The sequence below is a fragment of the Symphalangus syndactylus genome, chromosome X, assembly GCF_028878055.3.
Source record: "Symphalangus syndactylus isolate Jambi chromosome X, NHGRI_mSymSyn1-v2.1_pri, whole genome shotgun sequence".
Classification (NCBI taxonomy): Eukaryota; Metazoa; Chordata; class Mammalia; order Primates; family Hylobatidae; genus Symphalangus; species Symphalangus syndactylus.
The window spans coordinates 144,909,555-144,930,257 of NC_072447.2; the positions used below are offsets into that span (position 1 = coordinate 144,909,555).

The 20,703-nt window shown below is 44.5% G+C and overlaps 1 protein-coding gene across 1 annotated transcript; it reads right to left on the bottom strand.

The window, feature by feature from the left end:
• Positions 1-5,431: 5,431 nt before the first annotated feature.
• On the bottom strand, positions 5,432-12,604 carry MAGEC1 (MAGE family member C1). Its single transcript, XM_055267753.2, has 6 exons — positions 12,506-12,604; positions 11,670-11,767; positions 11,408-11,514; positions 10,216-11,075; positions 9,098-9,807; positions 5,432-7,804 (listed from the first exon to the last, which is right to left on the bottom strand). The coding sequence occupies exons 3-6, from the start codon at positions 11,409-11,411 to the stop codon at positions 5,989-5,991; spliced, it is 3,390 nt and encodes a 1,129-aa protein (XP_055123728.1). The 5' UTR covers positions 11,412-11,514; positions 11,670-11,767; positions 12,506-12,604; the 3' UTR covers positions 5,432-5,988.
• Between the last annotated feature and the right edge of the window lie 8,099 nt (positions 12,605-20,703).

The window sequence follows — 20,703 nt, forward strand, 5'->3', positions numbered from 1 at the left end:
TATTTATCTTGCCTGTTCCAGAATATCGTATGACTGGAATCATATATTGTGTCGCCTTTTTATATTTTCTTCTTTCACTTAGCAATAGGCTTTCACGATTCCTTCAGGTCTGTCCCACTAACAATGATTGAAAGTTCCTGTTGCTCAACACGCGTGTGAAAATTTGTTGGTTCAGTATTTTGGGTTTCAGCCACTCTTCTGGGTCTTTAGTGTTATATCTTAGTTGTTTCAATTTGCGATTCTTCAATGATATATGTCATTGTATTATTCTGTTTCCACATGGCTATAAATAAATGCCTGAGACTGAATAATTTATAAAAGAAAGAGGTTTAGTTGACTCCCAGTTCCACACGGCCGGGGGAGGCTTCAGGAAACTTATGATCATGGTGGAATGCGAAGGGGAAGCAGGTACCTTTTTCTCAAGGCGGCAGGAGGAAGAAGCACGAAGGAGGAACTTCGAAACACATACAAAACAATCAGGTCTCGTGAGAAGTCACTCACTACAAGGGGAACAGCATGGGTGAAACTGCCCCCATGATCCAATCATCTCCCTCCCTCAACATGTGGGGATTAAAATTTGAGTTCAGATTTTGGTGGGGACACAAAGCCAAGCCATATCAGAAATTGGAGAGTTGTATCCGATTACTTTCTATTCATATATATCTTTGGTGGGGTACCTGTTTAGAATTTTTGGCCATTTTCAATTAGGATTTCCGTTTTCTTATGATTGGGTTTCAGCGTTTTGTGCATATTTAAATATATATCTTTTATCAGATATGTGTTTCACAAAACATTTAAACCAGTCTCTGGCTTGTCTTTTCTCTTAGCAGTCTTTTAGAGTAGAAGTTGTTAATTTTAATGAAGTCCAATTTATATCTCTTTTCTTAGATGTTGGCACATTTGGTGTTGCATCTGAAAAAGTCACCACCAAACTTAAGGTCAACTAGGGTTTGCACCTATAAGTTTGACCAAAATTTTGGTGATGCATTGGAAAATGTCATTACCAAAACCAAACTCCCCTAGGATTTTCACCCATAAGTTTCGATAAGGTTTAAAATTCTGATAAAATGTTTGTCAACAAATGAATCATTTCCACATAAACAAATGTGTAGGGAAACTAATTGGTGAGACCTTTGGTGGAAAAAGTCAGCAACATTTGAAAAAGTATAAAATTATTCATACCCTGTTCACTTCTACACAATTTCTACATTGATATGTATTCCTTATAAGGAATTTTACGCATTTGTCCCAGAATTTATGCTCAAATATATTGATTATATTTATACTAATTTTAGCCACAAAGAAAAAGCAAATATGTGTTCATCAGGAGGAGGTTGGTTCAGTTTGTTAATGCACAGAAATAAATTGGCATTCTCGGGAAAAGTCCCCAAAGTAAGGCAGATCTCTATGTGCTGACATGGAAAGATACTGGGTACATTTTAATAAGTGAGTATCATGGCGTGTTAGGGTTGCAATAGCAAAGTACCACAACCTGGATGACAAAACAACAGAATTTCATTGTCTCACAGTTTTGGAATCTGGTAGCCCAAGAGCAAGGTGTACACAAGATTGATTCCTTATGAGGCTGTGATTGTGGGATGCTTTCCAGGCCTCTCTCATTGCCTTGTACCTAGCTGTCTTCCCTCCATGTCTACTCACATTGTCACCTCTCTACTCACATCTCTATGTCCAAATATCCCCTTTTTGTACTGACTTCCAATAAGGCCAGCATTAATAACCTCATTTTAACTTGATTGCCTTTGAAATAATCCTATCTCAAAATCAATGCCACATTTTTATTTCAGTGTAGAAGTTTGTGGAAGAGGCAATTGAACCTATTATAGTGGCAGAGGTAAGTGGTAGGTCTATATGTATATCATTATATCATTACACATGTGTGTGTATATATACATATATGTGTATATATAAAATAGCACATCTATCTTTATGAAAGCCCGAGATCGAAAATCATATTTTAAAATTTACATGGCCACATTATTACTTGTGGAAACTTCTGAGTAGGAGGCTGAGTTTTGGAGGAACTTTGTAAAGAAAGCAATGCAATTTCTATGTATTTTTAGAATTTTTTGCAACAAAAATACATGCACTATTTACTTTTAAGTCAAATATTGAAATGACCCTAAGAAAAGGAAGAGGAGCACTCCAGTAGTCACATTAACAGTAACCTGATGGAAGAGAAAAAACTCCCTGACAGTTAAATGGCTTAACACGAGTTTATTTTTGTGCACATAAATTCTGATTTAAGTTGGCAGGGTGTTATGGGCTGAATTGCGCCCCTCTTGCCGAGTTCATATATCCAAGTCTCAACCCCCAGTACTGCAGAATGTCACTGTATTTGGAGACAGAACCTTTGAAGAGGCAGCTAAGGTAAAATGAGGTCTGATGATTAGGATCATATTCAATATGACTGGTGTTCTCATAAAAGAGCAGATTAAGATACAGACACACAGACCAAAGAACATCCATGTAAGAATTCAGTGAGAAAGTGGTCATCAGCCAGGCACGGGGAGGCCAGGGAAGAAATCAAACTGGCCCACATCTTGATCTTAGATATTTAGCCTCCAGAAATGGGAGAAAATACAATTCTATTGTTTAAGTCACCCAGTCTGTGGTATTCTGTTATGGCATAATAAACTAATCCACAGCGGGCCCTCACTTTCACCTCAGCCAAGAATCCAAGCTGCTTTCACCTTGCCCCTCCACATCACAACAGATGTTAAGTGCTGAACAGAAACGAAAGCATGGGAATGATGCACTGGCTTCTGTCTAACTACAAATGAACCAGCCAGGAAGGCGAGCTAGACAAGATGGAGATGGGCACTTGTAGTCTCTCCCATATGTTATTACGGTGCTCAATGAAAAGCAACTATTATACTTGAGGACAGTAATTCTCTTCATGTCTTGGAAATGTTTCTGGGAATGTCCGCATAGCCTTGAAATCTTCCAACTTTTTCTTGCCCTACAAGGTGACTGGTGGTTTCAAATTCAGGATTACATCCAGTTTTAAAACAATTCTGTAAGTCTTCGCAGGCAGGGTCAACCTTAGTCCGTCAATAGCACTTGGCACTGTCCTTTTAATAACCTATATAATTTTTTTAGGCTGAGAATTCTCTCATATTTTTGGTGTATGAAAAATAACCTACCCTGTGAGCTTCTGCTACCCTCAATATGACAGAACATTCCTGAACAGCTATACACGTGCCTGTGCTCACTGCAAGCCACCATTTTCCTGTGGGGCAGGTACACAGACAAGAGACAGTGGAAGATGCTTAATTATTGTTTATTTCTCATCAGAGATGGCATGTCCCCCACAGTACCCTTGTCACCTCCTAGGCAGTCTTCAAGATTTTGTTACCGTTTTGTTTTTTTAGGAATTCACCTTCCTGTAGATCATTTAGAAAGCGATGTCTATAGCCTTTCCTCACCTACAAAGTTTATGAAGGAAAGATTGGCATTTGATCATCTACACAAACTTATTCATCTCTGTTTGTGTTCAGTGCCCTGTTTCAAATAATGCATCTCATTAAAATCATACTACAAGTATCAAATATTAGGAAATTTCAAATAGGCTATATCTGACCTTAGGATTATATCCCTAAACCCCATATGTTATGTGACAAATCAGATTTTACTCTGTGGCCTATTTGGAAATATGTTAAGAGTGTGTTGAAGATGCCCAGCATAGGTAGGGAAATGTCACTATCCAAAGTGGATATTCACATCGAGGGCCGTTATCACAGAGGAGCCAGTGGGAGGGATGGATCAGTCAGGGAACTTCTCCAGGGACAAACAGTGGTCTATGTCAGGGGAAGGGCGGATGTCTCTGGGCTCTTGCACTGAGGGCTGGGCACAGGCTTCAGAGTGAGAGACCACAGTGAGAAGTTACTCAGCAGGCCAGGTTCCAGAGTTGCACAAGAGAGCGCCCAGGGGGGATCAAATGGAGGGTGCTGTTAGGTGGGAAAGCCCTGGAGCTGGACAAAAGTACTGGCACCCAGACAGAGTCAGCTCTCAAGAAACCTAGGGCTCATAACAGAAGAATTTAGGTAAAGAAAGCCCAAAACGATCCCTGAAAGGTATTGATTCTCATTGTCACCTTTCTTCTCTAGGCCTATCTAAATACTTTATCACAGGTTTCTTCTTTATGTTACCTGAAAGACATTAGGAAGTGTGAAGAGAAGTGACTTAACAGGAAGAAGGCTATGCTGAGGCTAAGAGGAGTGGGGACAGTGTGGGTCTAGATGAATTCACAACTCAAGTCCCAGCCCAGTCACTTTCGAATCATGTGATCATCATGTGATCTTGGGGAATTTGTCATGAGCTATAAACCTCAGCTTCTTCGTCTGTAAAATGGGTTTGATAATCCCTGTTCTGTAGAATTGCTGGAATGTATGTACTGTGAGCAAAACACCTGGCACACAGCTTGGCATACCTTGGAATTTTAATAAATGGCAGTTGTCATCAATATGATTATAACCCCAAAGTCTACCACTGTCTTTTGAGAAAAATTCAGCTCTTGTTTTCGTTATCCAAAACGTCTCATTGAACATCCATCTGAATATGTCAAGGAATATGAACTGAACCAAAAGTTTGGCTTCATAAATATACCTCAGGACATTTTCTTTCTAAAAGGATATATTGTATCATTCAAGAAAGGAGAGGCTTCCACAACTGAATGCAACTCAGATTGTAGATTTTAAGTTAAGGACCAACTCCTTTTCACCTTCCCCACTGATCATCCATCCAAACCACTAGTTTTATTTAAGCTCCATGAGAAACCTAGACCTTGCTTAGACTTGTCCACATTACATTCAAAAGAACCCAACTAAAAGTCCTGTCAATGGAATGGGCTTGGGCTCTCCCAGGCCTGGAAAATGAGTGCCAGCCCAGAGGCTTCTGAGCACCACATCAAGGAATTATCACCACGTTTCTCAGGAAAACTTGCAGATGATGGGTATCAATCACCTAGTCCTTGCACTGTGTTCAAGCTCACCAGTTATAAAGCCACAGAACACCTTCCATTACTTCCCCATGTGGAGACTTCTCTCCGCTTCATCCTCCACCCAGAGGGAACTGCTCAAGTGGTTTTCCTTTCCAGGCTTTTCTCTCACCTTCTGAGAGTCTGGGCCCTGCCACCACCCAGCTTCATAACAACCAGCTCCCACAGAAGCACCTGCAGTTGCCCAAAGCCCAAAACTGCCTTAGCTCAGGGCGTTTTTAATCAAAGGCTCCATCTGGAGTCTCACCTCCCCACTCCTTTTTAAACTTATTCTTTAGATTGTAGAGAAAATCTTAGCACATTCCTGATACGGCTTCTGGACCTACACTCTACCGTTTTAGGGTTAGGGATGAGTCTTCCTTTTAATACTAACAGTAATTTCTATGAGCAAATGCTGATATAATGTTCATCAAATAAATGAGTCACTGACACTTTTATTTATTACAATTTACTTTCTGCTACTTTCTTACATTAGCCAAGCAAACCAGGTATGTATCTTTAGTTTTCAAGAACAACAGACTAAAGGACCTGAGGAAATGCAAATATTAACAATCCTTTACTTTGTTCCACTATTTAACTGCAGAGTTCCTTCACAGTTTCAAGAAAATTCCTACAGTAATACCATTAACCTGTGACACATCACAAAATGAGGCAGAAGGTTTTCCCAATATGGTGTGTTTGGGTGTGTTTTTGTTTTTACAAAATATCAAACTGTTACTCTTAAACCAGATAGACAGCAATACATGTGGAACTAATGTTCATAAACCAGGATTCTGAAGCTATTTAAACCTGTTTTTAATAGGAAAAGCATTTGAAAAATACCCAAAAGTAAAACAGGTGAACCCCTTAACTACCCATATGGAACAGAAATGCAAATAGCACCGTGTTCCCTCCAGCCTCAACCGGGCCCTCCATCACATAGAAACTCGACTGCCCTCTTCAAACTCAGAGGGAAGAATCTGCCCTAGACTTCACTCAGAAGAGAAGCTGGGAGACACGACACTGGGGCTTGCACTTTCTGTGGCAGTCGAATCATCTGTGGTGTCAATTATGGCCTGGGCTCTCTCTTCCACATCTTTCAAAGCATCCTTGTATGAGGATGGAAAGGTAATAGGGACGATATTGTTTAGCATGGCCAAAAACTCTACTACTTTCCTCTTAATGATTTCTGAATGAGCTCTTGGACCCCACAGGAATTCGTGACGTGGAGGAGAAGTGTTGGGCACCTCCCGGTACTCTAGGTAATCTTCCTGCACCCAAACTTTAGTGAGGAGCTCCTTGGGCTCCCCAAAGACAAAGTGCTCCCTCCCAGCACACACCCCCATTCCACTCAGCACATCCCAGATGACCTCCTCAGAGGTACAGGTGCCCTTTATGAAGATGATACTCAGAATAAGAATCAGGAGGCGGTTCTGGGGCATGCCCTGCTCATCACTCCGACTCCCCTCAGAGGTGAGGTCTAATGTGTTTACAAAGACATAGGAGTCGTCAGGGTCCACTTCTCTCAGGGAAATGCCAAAAAGAATCTCTATGAACTCACGGGCTTTCCTGAAGATCACAGGAAAGTAGCCCGTGTACCTGCTGATGACATTTGTCAGCATCTCTGCCTTTGTGATAGGCTGCTTCGCTTGATATTTGAGGAGAAGAAACCGCGCCAACTCGTCCACCTTTTCATCCACTGTATAAGTGAACAAGGGCTCGCCCTCTATCAAGGACTCGCTGTCTGTCAAGGAATCACTCTCCAGCAAAGTGTCTGAGGTACTTGTATCTTCATCTACTGGGCTGCTGGACTCTTCACTGAATGAGCTCAATGAAGTGGAGGAGGAGGAGCTCACAGGACTCTGGAGAGAACTCTGAGGACTCTCAGGGGAACTCTGGGAAAGACTCGATGAAGTGGAGGAGGGGAAGGAGCTCACAGGAGAACTCTGGGAAAGACTCGATGAAGTGGAGGAGAGGAAGGAGCTCACAGGACTCTGGAGAGGACACTGGGCAGACCCCTCAGGAGGACTCTGAGGACTCTCATGGGAACTTTGGAGAAGACTCGCTAAAGTGTAGGAGAAGAAGGAGCTGACAGGTCTCTGGAGAGGAGACTGAGCAGGCCCCTCAGGAGGACTCTGAGGACTCTCAGGGAAACTCTGGGGAAGACTCAGTGAAGTGGAGGAGGAGCAGATACTCACAGGACTCTGGAGAGAAGACTGGAAGTCCTCCCCCTGAGGAGGACTCTGAGGAAAGTGGAGAGGAGACGTGGAGTCCTCCCACTCAGGAGGATTCTGAGGAATCTGGAGAGGAGACTGGGGATCTGCCCCGTCAGGAGGACACGGATGAATCTGGAGAGGAGAGAGGGAGTCCTCCCACTCAGGAGGACTCTGAGGAAACTGGAGAGAAGACACGGAGTCCTCCCCCTCAAGAGGGCTCTGAGGACTATGGAGAGGAGACTGGGCAGGCCTCTCAGGAGGACGCTGAGGAAAGTAGTGAGGAGACAGGGAGTCCTCCCACTCAGGAGGGCTCTGAGGAAAGTAGTGAGGAGACAGGGAGTCCTCACCCTGAGGACTCTGAGGAAAGTAGAGAGGAGACATGGAGTCCTCCCCCTCAGGAGGATTCTGAGGAAAGTAGTGAGGAGACAGGGAGTCCTCTCCCTGAGGACTCTGAGGAAAGTAGTGAGGAGACAAGGAGTCCTCCCACTCAGGAGGGCTCTGAGGAAAGTAGTGAGGAGACAGGGAGTCCTCACCCTGAGGAGGACTCTGAGGAAAGTAGTGAGGAGACATGGAATCCTCCCCTTCAAGAGGACTCTGAGGAAAGTAGTGAGGAGACAGGGAGTCCTCCCCGTCGGGAGGGCTCTGAGGAAAGTAGTGAGGAGACATGGAGTCCTCTCCCTCAGGAGAACTCTGAGGAAAGTAGTGAGGAGACAGGGAGTCCTCCCCGTGGGGAGGACTTAGAGGAAAGTAGTGAGGAGACAGGGAGCCCTCCCACTCAGAAGGGCTCTGAGGAAAGTAGTGAGGAGACAGGGAGTCCTCCCACTCAGGAGAACTCTGATGAAAGTAGTGAGACAGGGAGTCCTCCCACTCAGGAGAACTCTGAGGAAAGTAGTGAGGAGACAGGGAGTCCTCCCCCTGAGGAGGAGTCTGAGGAAAGTAGTGAGGAGACATGGAGTCCTCCCCCTCAGGAGAACTCTGAGGAAAGTAGTGAGGAGACAGGGAGTCCTCCCCGTCGGGAGGGCTCTGAGGAAAGTAGTGAGGAGACATGGAGTCCTCCCCCTGAGGACTCTGATGAAAGCAGTGAGACAGGGAGTCCTCTCTGTGAGGAGGGCTCTGAGGAAAGTAGTGAGGAGACATGGAGTCCTCCCCGTCAGAACTCTGAGGAAAGTAGTGAGGAGACAGGGAGTCCTCCCCGTGGGGAGGACTCAGAGGAAAGTAATGAGGAGACAGGGAGTCCTCCCACTCAGGAGAACTCTGAGGAAAGTAGTGAGGAGACAGGGAGTCCTCCCCGTGAGGAGGGCTCTGAGGAAAGTAATGAGGAGACATGGAGTCCTCCTCCTGAGGACTCTGATGAAAGCAGTGAGACAGGGAGTCCTCCCCGTGAGGAGGGCTCTGAGGAAAGTAATGAGGAGACAGGGAGTCCTCCCCATCAGGAGAACTCTGAGGAAAGTAGTGAGGAGACAGGGAGTCCTCCCCATGGGGAGGACTCAGAGGAAAGTAGTGAGACAGGGAGTCCTCCCACTCAGGAGAACTCTGAGGAGAGTAGTGAGACAGGGAGTCCTCCCACTCAGGAGAACTCTGAGGAAAGTAGTGAGGAGACAGGGAGTCCTCCCCGTGAGGAGGGCTCTGAGGAAAGTAATGAGGAGACAGGGAGTCCTCCCCATCAGGAGAACTCTGAGGAAAGTAGTGAGGAGACAGGGAGTCCTCCCCGTGGGGAGGACTCAGAGGAAAGTAGTGAGGAGACAGGGAGTCCTCCCACTCAGGAGAACTCTGAGGAGAGTAGTGAGACAGGGAGTCCTCCCACTCAGGAGAACTCTGAGGAAAGTAGTGAGGAGACAAGGAGTCCTCCCACTCAGGAGGACTCTGAGGAAAGTAGCGAGGAGACAGGGAGTCCTCCCACTCAGGAAGACTCTCAGCAATCTGGAGTGGAGAATGGGTGTTCTCCCCCTCAGGAGGACTCTGAGGAATCTGGAGAGGAGACTGGGGAAAACCCTCAAAAGTACTTTGAGTACTCTCAGGGGAACTCTGGAAAAGACTCAATAAAGTGGAGGAGGAGGAGGAGCTCACAGGAATCTGGAGAGGAGACTGGGGAAAACCCTCAAAAGTACTCTGAGTTCTCTCAGGGGAACTCTGGAAAAGACTCAGTAAAGTGGAGGAGGAGGAGGAGCTCACAGGAATCTGGAGAGGAGACTGGGGAAAACCCTCAAAAGTACTCTGAGTACTCTCAGGAGAACTCTGGAAAATACTCAAAAAAGTAGAGGAGAAGGAGGAGGTCACAGGCGTCTGGAGAGGAGACTGGGCAAAACCCTCAAAAGTACTCTGAGTTCTCTCAGGGGAACTCTGGAAAAGACTCAATAAAGTGGAGGAGGAGGAGGAGCTCACAGGAATCTGGAGAGGAGACTGGGGAAAACCCTCAAAAGTACTCTGAGTTCTCTCAGGGGAACTCTGGAAAAGACTCAATAAAGTGGAGGAGGAGGAGGAGCTCACAGGAATCTGGAGAGGAGACTGGGGAAAACTCTCAAAAGTACTCTGAGTTCTCTCAGGGGAACTCTGGAAAAGACTCAATAAAGTGGAGGAGGAGGGGCTCACAGGAATCTGGAGAGGAGACTGGGGAAAACCCTCAAAAGTACTCTGAGTTGTCTCAGGGGAACTCTGGAAAACACTCAATAAAGTGGAGGAGGAGGAGGTCACAGGACTCTGGAGAGGAGACTGGGGAAAACCCTCAAAAGTACTTTGAGTACTCTCAGGAGAACTCTGGAAAATACTCAAAAAAGTAGAGGAGAAGGAGGAGGTCACAGGCATCTGGAGAGGAGACTGGGCAAAACCCTCAAAAGTACTCTGAGTTGTCTCAGGGGAACTCTGGAAAAGACTCAGTAAAGTGGAGGAGGAGGGGCTCACAGGAATCTGGAGAGGAGACTGGGGAAAACCCTCAAAAGTACTCTGAGTTGTCTCAGGGGAACTCTGGAAAATACTCAATAAAGTGAAAGAGAAGGAGGCGCTCACAGGAATCTGGAGAGGAGACTGGGGAAAACCCTCAAAAGGACTTTGAGTACTCTCAGGGGAACTCTGGAAAATACTCAGTAAAGTGGAGGAGGAGGCAGCACTCACAGGCAAGTGGAGAGGAGACTGGGGAAAACCCTCAGAAGTACTCTGAGTTCTCTCAGGGGAACTCTGGAAAATACTCAATAAAGTGGAGGAGGAGGAGGGGCTCACAGGAATCTGAAGAGGAGACTGGGGAAAACCCTCAAAAGTACTCTGAGTTCTCTCAGGGGAACTCTGGAAAATACTCAATAAAGTGGAGGAGGGGGAGGGGCTCACAGGAATCTGGAGAGGAGACTGGGGAAAACCCTCAAAAGTACTTTGAGTACTCTCAGGGGAACTCTGGAAAATACTCAATAAAATGGAGGAGAAGAAGGCGCTTACAGGAATCTGGAGAGGAGACTGGGGAAAACCCTCAAAAGGACTTTGAGTACTCTCAGGGGAACTCTGGAAAATACTCAATAAAGTGGAGGAGGAGGCGGCGCTCGCAGGATTCTGGAGGGGAGACTGGACATCCTCACCCTCAGGGCTCTGAGAAATCTCTAGAGGAGACAGGGAGTCCTCCCCCTCAGGAGGACTCTGAGGATTCTGGAGAGGAGACTGGGTGTCGTCGCCCTCAGGAGAACTCTGAGGAATCTGGAGAGGAGACTGGGAGTGCTTCCCCTCAGGAGGTCTCTGGAGAGGATCCGGGGAGTCCTCCCCCTCAGGACAACTCTGAGGACTCTGGAGAGGAGACTGGGAGTCCTCCCCCTCAGGACTCTGAGGACTCTCAGCAGAACTCTGCAGAAGACTTGGCATCCCAGCAGCAGGCATCTCCTTGTCCCCTGGAGAACACAGAATCAGAGAAGAGGATGAGGATGAGAAAGAACAACAAGAGGAGGAGGAGGGGAATAAAAAGTGGAAAGAGGAAGAGAAAATGGAGGAAACTTCCTCCTCTTCCTCATCTGGGGGGTCCTCTGCATCTACCAACTCCAGTATGAAAATTGCCTTCTGGAAGCCTTGCTCGAAGCTGGGGCATGGGAGGTTTAGAAAGAGAGGCATGATGAATATTGTTCATGAGCAGCAGGTAAACGTGTGAACACGAATGGGTATGATGGGATCCCACAGGACTGAGGGAGAGAGGGACAGTGCCAGTGGCCTCAGCTGAGAAACTCACCCATGATGGCTCTGACAAAGGCCGGCTTACAGCTCTTCTTCTCTTAAGGTGGTGCTCTAGGGCCTCACAGGTCGCCTGTCTTCCTAGGGGGTTTGTCTCCTGGGAACCTGTAGGAGGACGTGAGAAAGCACCTCAGGGCACAGCTGGCAGGCAGAGCCTGAGGCACCAGGAATGACAGTGGGTGGCTACAGGCCGGGTGCTGCCAGGTCTGCCCTGTTTCTGGGGGTAGGGCCCTTGGTACACACTCAGGCCATGCACTCACCTTGACTCCTGGCACTGCCTGGGCCTCCTCTGCTGTGGTGCTTTTAGGATGTATGTGTCCCTCACACCCAGGTCTTCAACTCCTGCTTCCTGGAGCACCTGCAAGAGGAAGGGAGGGAGCCCCTCCAGCTAAGACGGCAGCTGGGGCTGGCCAGACTCCCGGAGTCCCACAATTCTGAGGTTCGTGGTCCCCTCAGAATTCAATTAACTTTGTCACATTTTCTCAGACAGGGCCAGGCCCCCACCACTCTGCTGGCCTGAGGCAAAACCTCAGGCAAACTCCACATATCTGAGAGCAGTGGGAGGTAGTGAGGTGGAAGCCACCTCCCAGCACTCTACCACGGGGGCAGTCCCTGTGGCCTCACGTCTGTTCTGACGCACTTGTGACCCCTCAGTCCTCACTCTGGTTCCCAGCAGGGCCTGGGAATCTTCCCTCTGCCAACTGGAGGCAGCTCCCTGTGCTGACTTGCCATGGGACCCCCAGAACAAGGCCTCCCCCTCCTCCTCCCCTACACCCCTCACCCAGCAATGAGAGGGCGGCCGCTCAGCCTCAGCCGCCTGGGGAGCTCTATGGGGGCTGATCTGAGGAGCAGGGTGGGAATCTCTGGGAATCTGTCCTCTGAGGTGGGGGTTCCCCCGGTCCTCCTCAATGCCTTCCTATTTATTCCCTAGAGGGCTGGCATCTCCTCCCTTCTTCTGCCGTGAGGATGCGTCCCTCAGCCCTCGGCTACCATCTTCGTTTCCGCGACCTACAAGTGCCACCGCAGGGATAGGGCAGGCCAGGGCTGCTTCTCTCTGTGGTGGGGGGGTCCCTCACTTCTCCCTCGGGGCCCTCACCTTGAAGACCGGATAGGTCTAAGTCTCTTCCCTCCGCTGACCTGAGACGATCCTCGTCACAAAATGCCTCAGGTCCTTCAGACTCCCAAGATGGACGCCGGGAAAGCACATCCGGGAAAGCACATCCGGGAAAGCACATCCGGGAACCCTGCCAGGGTTGATCAGGGCTGACAGCCCGGATAGCGTGGGGCGGGGCCTCCTCTCAGAGGAGGAAGCCCCCCCCAACTTGTCAGCCTCGTTTCCATCCCTTCCTTCCCACCTCCAGGATGTGCTCCAAACCTTTCTGCTCACTCCCTAAGCCCTGCTGACCTCTTCCCTCCCACCTCCCCAGTCCTTGACACTCACACCCCACCTTTTTCCCGGGCTGACAGCAGGGAGTGGCAGGGTGCAGCCTGCGCCTCCCCCCCTGTGTTCGGAGGTCACCGTCCTTCGACAGAGTTCTCTTCTTGTTGAGTGGCCAGCCCTGGGGCTACTCCCTCTGTTTAACTGAAGCTGCCCTCCTCAGAGAAAATCTCCCCTCTGGCAGATTCCCAAAATGGAAGTCAGAAAGTTGTAAATCTGGGGCCCTGATGGGCTCCTCCAGAGCTGGCAGCAGGCACAGGGACAGGACAGGCGGCACTACCAGTCATGGGTGTTCCCTTCCTGCCTTCCTGAGAGGCTGCACCTGGACTCCTGAAATTGCCTGGGCTCCCTGCCTCTGTGCATCTGAGTCTTTCACCTCCTAATAAGCCCCTCCCATCCTTGAGACCTGCAAGGTGCAAGAGAGGTAGAATCACATCCATCCACAGTGGGGTATGGCCTCCCAGACTCCAAGTAGGGCTCCACTGCCCTCCGTCTGAAATGGCGTGGGAAGGACCCTCAGTCGTCCTCAACCTATTATTCCTGACATGGCCTCCACTCCCTCCCTCTTCTCTCCAGGGACTGTTTTTCAGATCAAGATTCCCATTTCCATGAACCCCCCAAGAGGGACTGGAGCACGCTAGCATCTCTCCCTAATGGCCCTGCCCAAGGCCTCCTAGGAGTGAAAACGGGCTGGTTTTTGGGGATCCTCCTGTGTCTGTGGTGGGGTAGCTCACCAGTCCGTCCTCTATATCAGCCGGGGGATGCCTAGAAGGCCCTCCTCCTGATCTTCCGCTCTCCTGATCTGAAGTGAGACTCACATAAGCACAGCCTTCTCCTCTTTCTACACCCTAAGATGTCAGGAGACAGCACTGTGGGTCAACATGCCCCTGGGCCTCCCAGGGATGACAACAGGTAGGGAGCTGGTTTCTGTGGATCCTCTTCTTTGTGGGCAGGAGGTTTCTGCAGTTTTCCCTCAGAGACCTCATCTGACTACTGGCTAGTCCTGGGTCTTCCTATCCTTCCCGAGATGACAGTACGACACAGGGGAAAAAAATAATGTGACTTTACCCTGAAGGAAACTGACAAACACTAGGTCACCATGGTGATCAAAGTAACATCATCAGTGACAAATTGTGTTGGTACTATGTGCCATTGGTATGATATGATAAGAATGGCACTTCACTTCTCTGTTCATCTTCCGAGAAAACATAACCTACATCAAGTCATAAAAAAAAATCACTTAATTCCCAATCAAAGGCTATTTTACAAAATACCTGACCATACACCTCCAAACTGTCAATGTTTTCAAAATCAAGAGAAGTCTCAGTGAACTGGCACAGCCAAAGGGCATTTAAAGAGACATGATGAATAAATGTAATGGAGTATCCTCAAGGTATCCTAGGACAGAAAATAGATTTTCGTGACGAGGAAATAAATGTGAATAAAGTATGTTTGTTAATAAACAAAGGATGTTTGCATATCAATATTGGTTCATTAGTTTTAGGAAACCTTACCAACTTAAGATGTTAGTAACAGGAGGAATAGAGTATGGGGCATCTAAGAATGTTCTTAAACATTGTCACAATTTTCTTTTAAATTCAAAATTATTCTAAAATAAAGTTTATCAAATATGAAAAAATGTTACCAAACTAGATAAAAAATATATATGCAAAACCTATAGCAGATATGCCTTTTAAATATTTTAATTATTGAAACTAGAAGTTTGAACTTGGGACTTAACCTAGAGTTTCTGCTGCAAGTATTTCTATTACTCTTTATACTAGAGGTAGTAGCAAATGTTGTAATGCAAAGAGGAATAAATGAAAGGAATGAGGATTGGCCAGTTGGAAACCAAACTTTTGTGATGAATGGGTGATTTGACTGAGCATGAAAAGAATCTAAAAGAACTAAAGATAATTTACTCAATATATACTAGTATATGAGTTTTCTAGTATAACGTAAGAATTCAATAGAATATCAACTTTGTTTTCTGTCAGGGAAAGAATAGGAAAATAAAAGTAAAGAATATATAATTTTTAAACTCTCATACTAAAATATCAAGTATCTAAGAAAAATACTTAACCAAAAATAGTAACTTTACAGACTAAAATATTAAAATGTTGTTGAGACATATTAATGAAGGCTCACATAAATATAAAATAAAAAATTCATAGGCATGAAGATTCAATATTTTAAATATGTTAGTTCTTCCAAAAAAAAAAAAGGAAAATATAGATTAATTGTAATCCCAAATCAAAAGAAGCAAATGGTTTTGGACATGTGTGAGTCACCTAATCCTAAATATAAAGACATGCAAATGGTCAAGCATAGTCAATATAGTCTTGAAAAAGAGTAATTAGTCTACCCAGTAGTAAGAATTACAAAGAAGCTAATGTAATGAAGAGTTTGAGGTTTGGGTGCAGGGGTTGGTCGATAGACCAATGAAACTGAATGGACAGTCCTGAAAAACAAAAGCAACTAAACCTGTGCAAATGCGTTCTTAACTGATTAAAAAAAAAAAATTCACAGCTTCAGAGCATGGAACAGTCTTGTTGAAACAGGTGTCAGTGGAAGAGCTGAGTATGCATATGAAAACCCTAATTTAAGTGGAACCCTTCTTCACACCATACACAAAACTCTTACTAGGAGATTCAAATCCTACTTTAAAAACATTGTACTACAAAAAAAAAAAAAAAATTCAAATATGCACGGACATATATAGAATAATAAATAAGCCTTTGTTTAGATTATTTTTAGGGAGTCAGCAGTAAAAACATATTAGAACATCAGTAAGGATAGAGGTGAAAGGACTGAAAGAGGCTGGGGACGTTGGTCATGTCAATAACAGGAGGAAGCAAGATAATTGAATCAAAGCGGAAGGGAGGAAATGGCAGCACTTTCTGCCCCCTTATCTCAGCCTATAGAAGGCCTTGCTACTTTCATGAGCCTTTTTCTTTCTCAGAGTAGGACTTAGAACTCAACAATGGCTAGAGGAAGGCTACCTGGGACAATGATGGATTTATTTCCCTTCCTATTAGACCAGTCCTTCTGCTGACCTCTGGAACTCTGGGGATCCAAGAAATATAACACGAGCAATACTATTCCAGAAAGTCATGAACAGGGGATGTTGTGTTGATGACAGAAACCTGCCCAGGTCCACAAACACTTTATTGACTTAGAGTCGGCGCCAGGTTGCCCAAATGTGATTGGAGTAGAGGCCTATCACCCTCTCCATATGGATTGGAGATCCACATGAAAGGAATTTCAGCTGCACTTACTCCTGACAGGACCCTCAAAAGGACTCAGGAGCCCTGAGATTCCAAAAGAGGTTGATGTATGGCTTTGCCAGAGATTTCACTGAGGGTTGGGGTTCTGTCCATCCACTATGGCCAGGATCAACTCAGCCATTCATGAACTGACTCCTTTCTTCAGCTCTGGCTCAGTGTCCCAGGGGCAGTTGGTCTCTGCTCATAGCCAGGATTGGTGGATCAAACCTCAGCACTCAAGGTGGAAACCCACAGACAAGGAAGCTCTTCTCCCAGACATGGAGGTAGCTGGTGGGTAAATTGCAGCTCTGGCCCCTACGTCCTTGGGAATTATCCTCGTGGAGTTGTTCTTCTGAGGTCCCAAGAAGGTAGCACTTCTTATGGAAGGTGAAAAGAAAATGGGAACCTATCCTTTTGCCTCCTGTTATTGGGAGGAATTCTTCCATCCAGAAGAGAGAGGGGCTAATGATCTTGGGATTGAATCAGTGGGTCAGTGTCAGAGAGCTTTTAAAAGGAGCGAACGCAACCCTTCTCCAAACGTGCCCCAAATGACTCATCTTCAGTTCCTTTTCCTCACTTTAGTTGCAGCCTTCAGTGAACATGCGGCCTCTGCCAGTGAAGGTTTACCGTAGTTGCCATGAATGTAGATTTGTTGATCACAGGATTGGGGGAGGGGAGGGCATTCCCAGATATTAAGGAAGAAGTAACATTTATGTGTGCATCAGAGAGGTTATAAAACATACGTGAATTCTAACAATAAACTGTAAGAACTAAATCTTGGCTTAATTTCATTTTTGTTAATAACAAAGGTGGCAAGATTTTGTGTGTGTGTGTGCTGGATGCCTCTATTTCTTTATCTTAACCCCCATCCAGTACAACAATATCTTCTTTTCCCTCAACTACTAAATTTCATTCCAAATCCATCTACTTAAGTCAACCTCCATTACTACGGCTTTGGGTGAATCTAACATCATCTCTCCTCTAGACTATGGCAACAGTTTCCTTATGGTTGCTTCCTTTATTGTTTTTCTTTATCCCTGTAAAATCCATTGTCTTTTCAGCAGGCCATTATTTTTTTAAAATTCTAAACCATGATTAATTTTCTAAGATTACAGACATCAGATTTAACTATTATGTAAAGTTAGATGCATTGTAACAAATGCATAGAGTCCTGTATCTACCACCCAAGTATCATACTGACCAGTTCCATCAGCCTAAAATTCCCCTGTGAAGTCAATCTCTACACTCCTCCCAAGCCCCTAGAAGCTATGCTCTGTTTTTATTAATAGTTCCTAGAGTTGTGACTTTCCCAGAATGTCACATTCTCTTCTAAAAGAGTTGGTGTATCATTTTTCATTTTAACCAGAAAAGAATGAGAATCCGTGTTGCTCCATATCCTCTATTACATTTGGTATTTTAAGATTTTGGGATTTGAGTCATTCTAATAAGTGTGCAGTGGAATATTTTCTGATTTTCATTTGCGTTTCCCTAATGGCAGATGATGTTGATCATCTTTTCAAATGCCTCTTAGCAATTGGTATATTCTCTTTTGTGAACTGTCTGTTCAAATACTTGGCATCTTTTTAAAACTAATAGATGTTTTTAGAGTATTCCTGATCAGAAAATTCAGAGAGCAAACTTAAGAAACACAGAGTTCCCACATATCTCCACTCCCCCACCCCGTGTGTGTCCACACACACACAAACACACACACACACAGCAACTCTCATTATTTACATTTTGTAATAATGTTGCACATTTGCTACAATTGCACACACACACACACACACACACACACAGTAGCTCCTATTATTTACATTTTGTCATAATGTTGCACATTTGCCCGGATCGATTGACCTGTATTACTATATCATTAATTGAAGTCCACAGTTTACATCAAGACTCAGTTTTAGTGTTGCACATGCTGTTGGTTTTGGCAAATGTATAATGGTAAGTATTCACCCTTACAGTAACATACAAAATTGTTTCCTCATCCCAAATCTCCTGTGTGCTTCACCTATTCATCTATCCCCCTCCAACTCCTACCTCCTCTGAGGCCCCAAAACCACAGAACTTTTCATTGTATCCACAGTTACCTGTTCCAGAATATGGTTGGAATCATCAATTATGCACCATTTTTATATTTTCTCTTTTCACTTAGCAATATGCTTTCAAGATTCCTCTATATCTATACCACTCCACTAATAATGACTGAAAGTTCCTGCTGCTCCACATACTTGTCAAAACTTGTTGTTTCAGTGCTATGGATTTCAGCCATTCTCATGAGTATCTAGTGCTATACCTTGGTTGTTCAAATTTACAATTTCTTTCTTTCTTTTTTTTTTTTTTTGAGATGGTGTCTCACTCTGTTGCCCAGGCTGGAGTGCAGTGGTGCGATCTCAGCTCACTGCAACCCCCGCCTCCTGGGTTCAAGTGATTCTCCTGCCTCAGCCTCCAGAGTAGCTGGGACCACAGGCATGTGCCACCACGGCCAGCTAATTTTTTTGTGTTTTTAGTAGAGATTGGGTTTCATCATGTTAGCCAGGATGGTCTTGATCTCCTGACCTTGTGATCCACCCGCCTCGGCCTCCCAAAGTGCTGGGATTACAGGCGCAAGCTACCGCGCTGGGCCTTAATTTGCAATTTCTTAATGACATATAATGTTAAAAATCTTCTCTTATGCTTACTTGACATTCATATATATTCTCTGGTGAGGTGCCTGTTCAGATTTTTTTTTTTTTTTTTTTTGCCCATTTTAAATCAGACTTTTTGTTTTCTTACAGTTGGATCTTAAGAGTTTAGTGTATATTTTAATGTATGTCTTTTGTCAGTTACTGGTTTCACAAATCTTTTATCCCGGTCTCTGGCTTGTTTTTCATTCTCTTTGCGATGTGTTTGGCAGAATAGAATTTGTTAATTTTAATGAAATTCAATGTATCTCTTTTTTCATAGATGGTTGGTACTTTTGGTGTTGCATCTAAAATAGTTAGATGATCAAACCCAAGGTCACCTAAAGATTGCACTCATAAGTTTGACCAAAATTCAAAAGATTGATAAAGTATGTGTGTGAAAATATAAGGTATTCATATACATTTATTTTGGGTAAAATTAAGTGCTGAAACATTTTGGGAAATAAGTCAGCAACATGTTAAAAAATAGAAAATATTCATGCTCTGTTTATTTTGACTCAGTTTCCACATTCATATGACTTTCCTATAAGAAATGACATGAATTTGCCCAAGAATTTATGTTCAAAGTTGTTGATTGTAGTTCTATTAATTACAGCCTCAAAGAAGAAATGAATACATGTTCATCAGGAGAAGATTTGTTCAGTTTGTTATTTCACAGAAATAAATTAGAATTCTAGGGAGTTATTACAAAAGTAACATAAATCTACATGTGTTTTCATGGAAATCTTCTGCATCCATTGTAATAAGCAAGTATGTTGGTTTGTTAGGATGCCATAGCACACTACTACAAGCTGGGTGATATAAACAGAAATTTACTGTCTCACCGTTTTGGATTCTGACAGTCCAAGAGCAAGGTGTATGCAAGGTTGGTTCCTTCTGAGGCTGTGAAGGAAGGATGGTTTCCAGGCCTCTTTCCTTGCCTTGCCTTGTAGATGGCTGTCTTCTCCCCGTGTCTGTTCACTTTATCATATCTCTATATGTATCTCTGTGTCCAATTTCCCCGTTTTATAAGGACTTCAGTCATATCGGATTGAGGCCCATATTAATAACCTCATGTTAACTTGATTGCCTCTAAAATGATCCTGTTTCCAAATAATGCCACATTTTGAGGTTAACATAGGATTTTGAGAAGGAGGCAGATCAACTTAGAATAGTGGTAAAGGCGAGTGGCAGATCTATATGTGCATCATTTCCCACGTATAGATGTATATGTGTATATATATATATATATATATATATGCACATCTATGTGTATAAAAGCCTGAAATCAGCTTTTAATTTTTACAAACCACATCGTTAATTGCGGCAACTTCTGAGTAGTTGGCTGAATTTTAGAGAAACTTTGTAAAGCGGAAAATTGTGATTGATATGAATTTTTAGAAGTTTTTGCAACAAGAACACATGCACTATTTTCTTTAAAGTAAAATATTGAAGTAAACTTAAAAACAGGAAGAGGAGCAGTGCCGTAGTCAGATAAAGTAACAGCAAGCTGATGGAACAGAAAAATATTCCTGAAATGTAAACGGCTTTACACAACAAGGTTACTTTCATGCACATCAATTCTGATTTGAGTTGGGGGGGTGTTATGGGCTGAATTGTGCCCCTCCCCCAAATTCATATATCCAAGGTCTTAAACCCTAGTACTGCAGAATGTCACTGTATTCGGAGATAGAACTTTTGAAGAGGCGATTAAGGTACAATAAGGTCATACGTGTAGGAGCTTATTAAATATAACTAATGTCTTTATAAGAAGTGGAAATTAGGACACAGACACACATACCAAGTACCAACCACGTGAGAATTCAGTCAGAAGGCAGAGCCATTTACAAGCCATAGAACAAAGCCACAGGATACATCAAATCAGCCAACATCTTGATCTTGGATTTTCTGTCTCCGGAAA

Coding starts and splice junctions, on each gene's coding strand:
- MAGEC1 (XM_055267753.2), bottom strand. Junction 9,808..10,215: donor AGTCTCCTCTCCAGATTCCT/GTGAGCGCCTCC, acceptor TCTCCTCTCCAG/ATTCCTGTGAGCCCCTCCTC. Junction 7,805..9,097: donor CCTGAGTGGGAGGACTCCCT/GTCTCCTCGCTA, acceptor CTTTCCTCAGAG/TCCTCTTGAAGGGGAGGATT.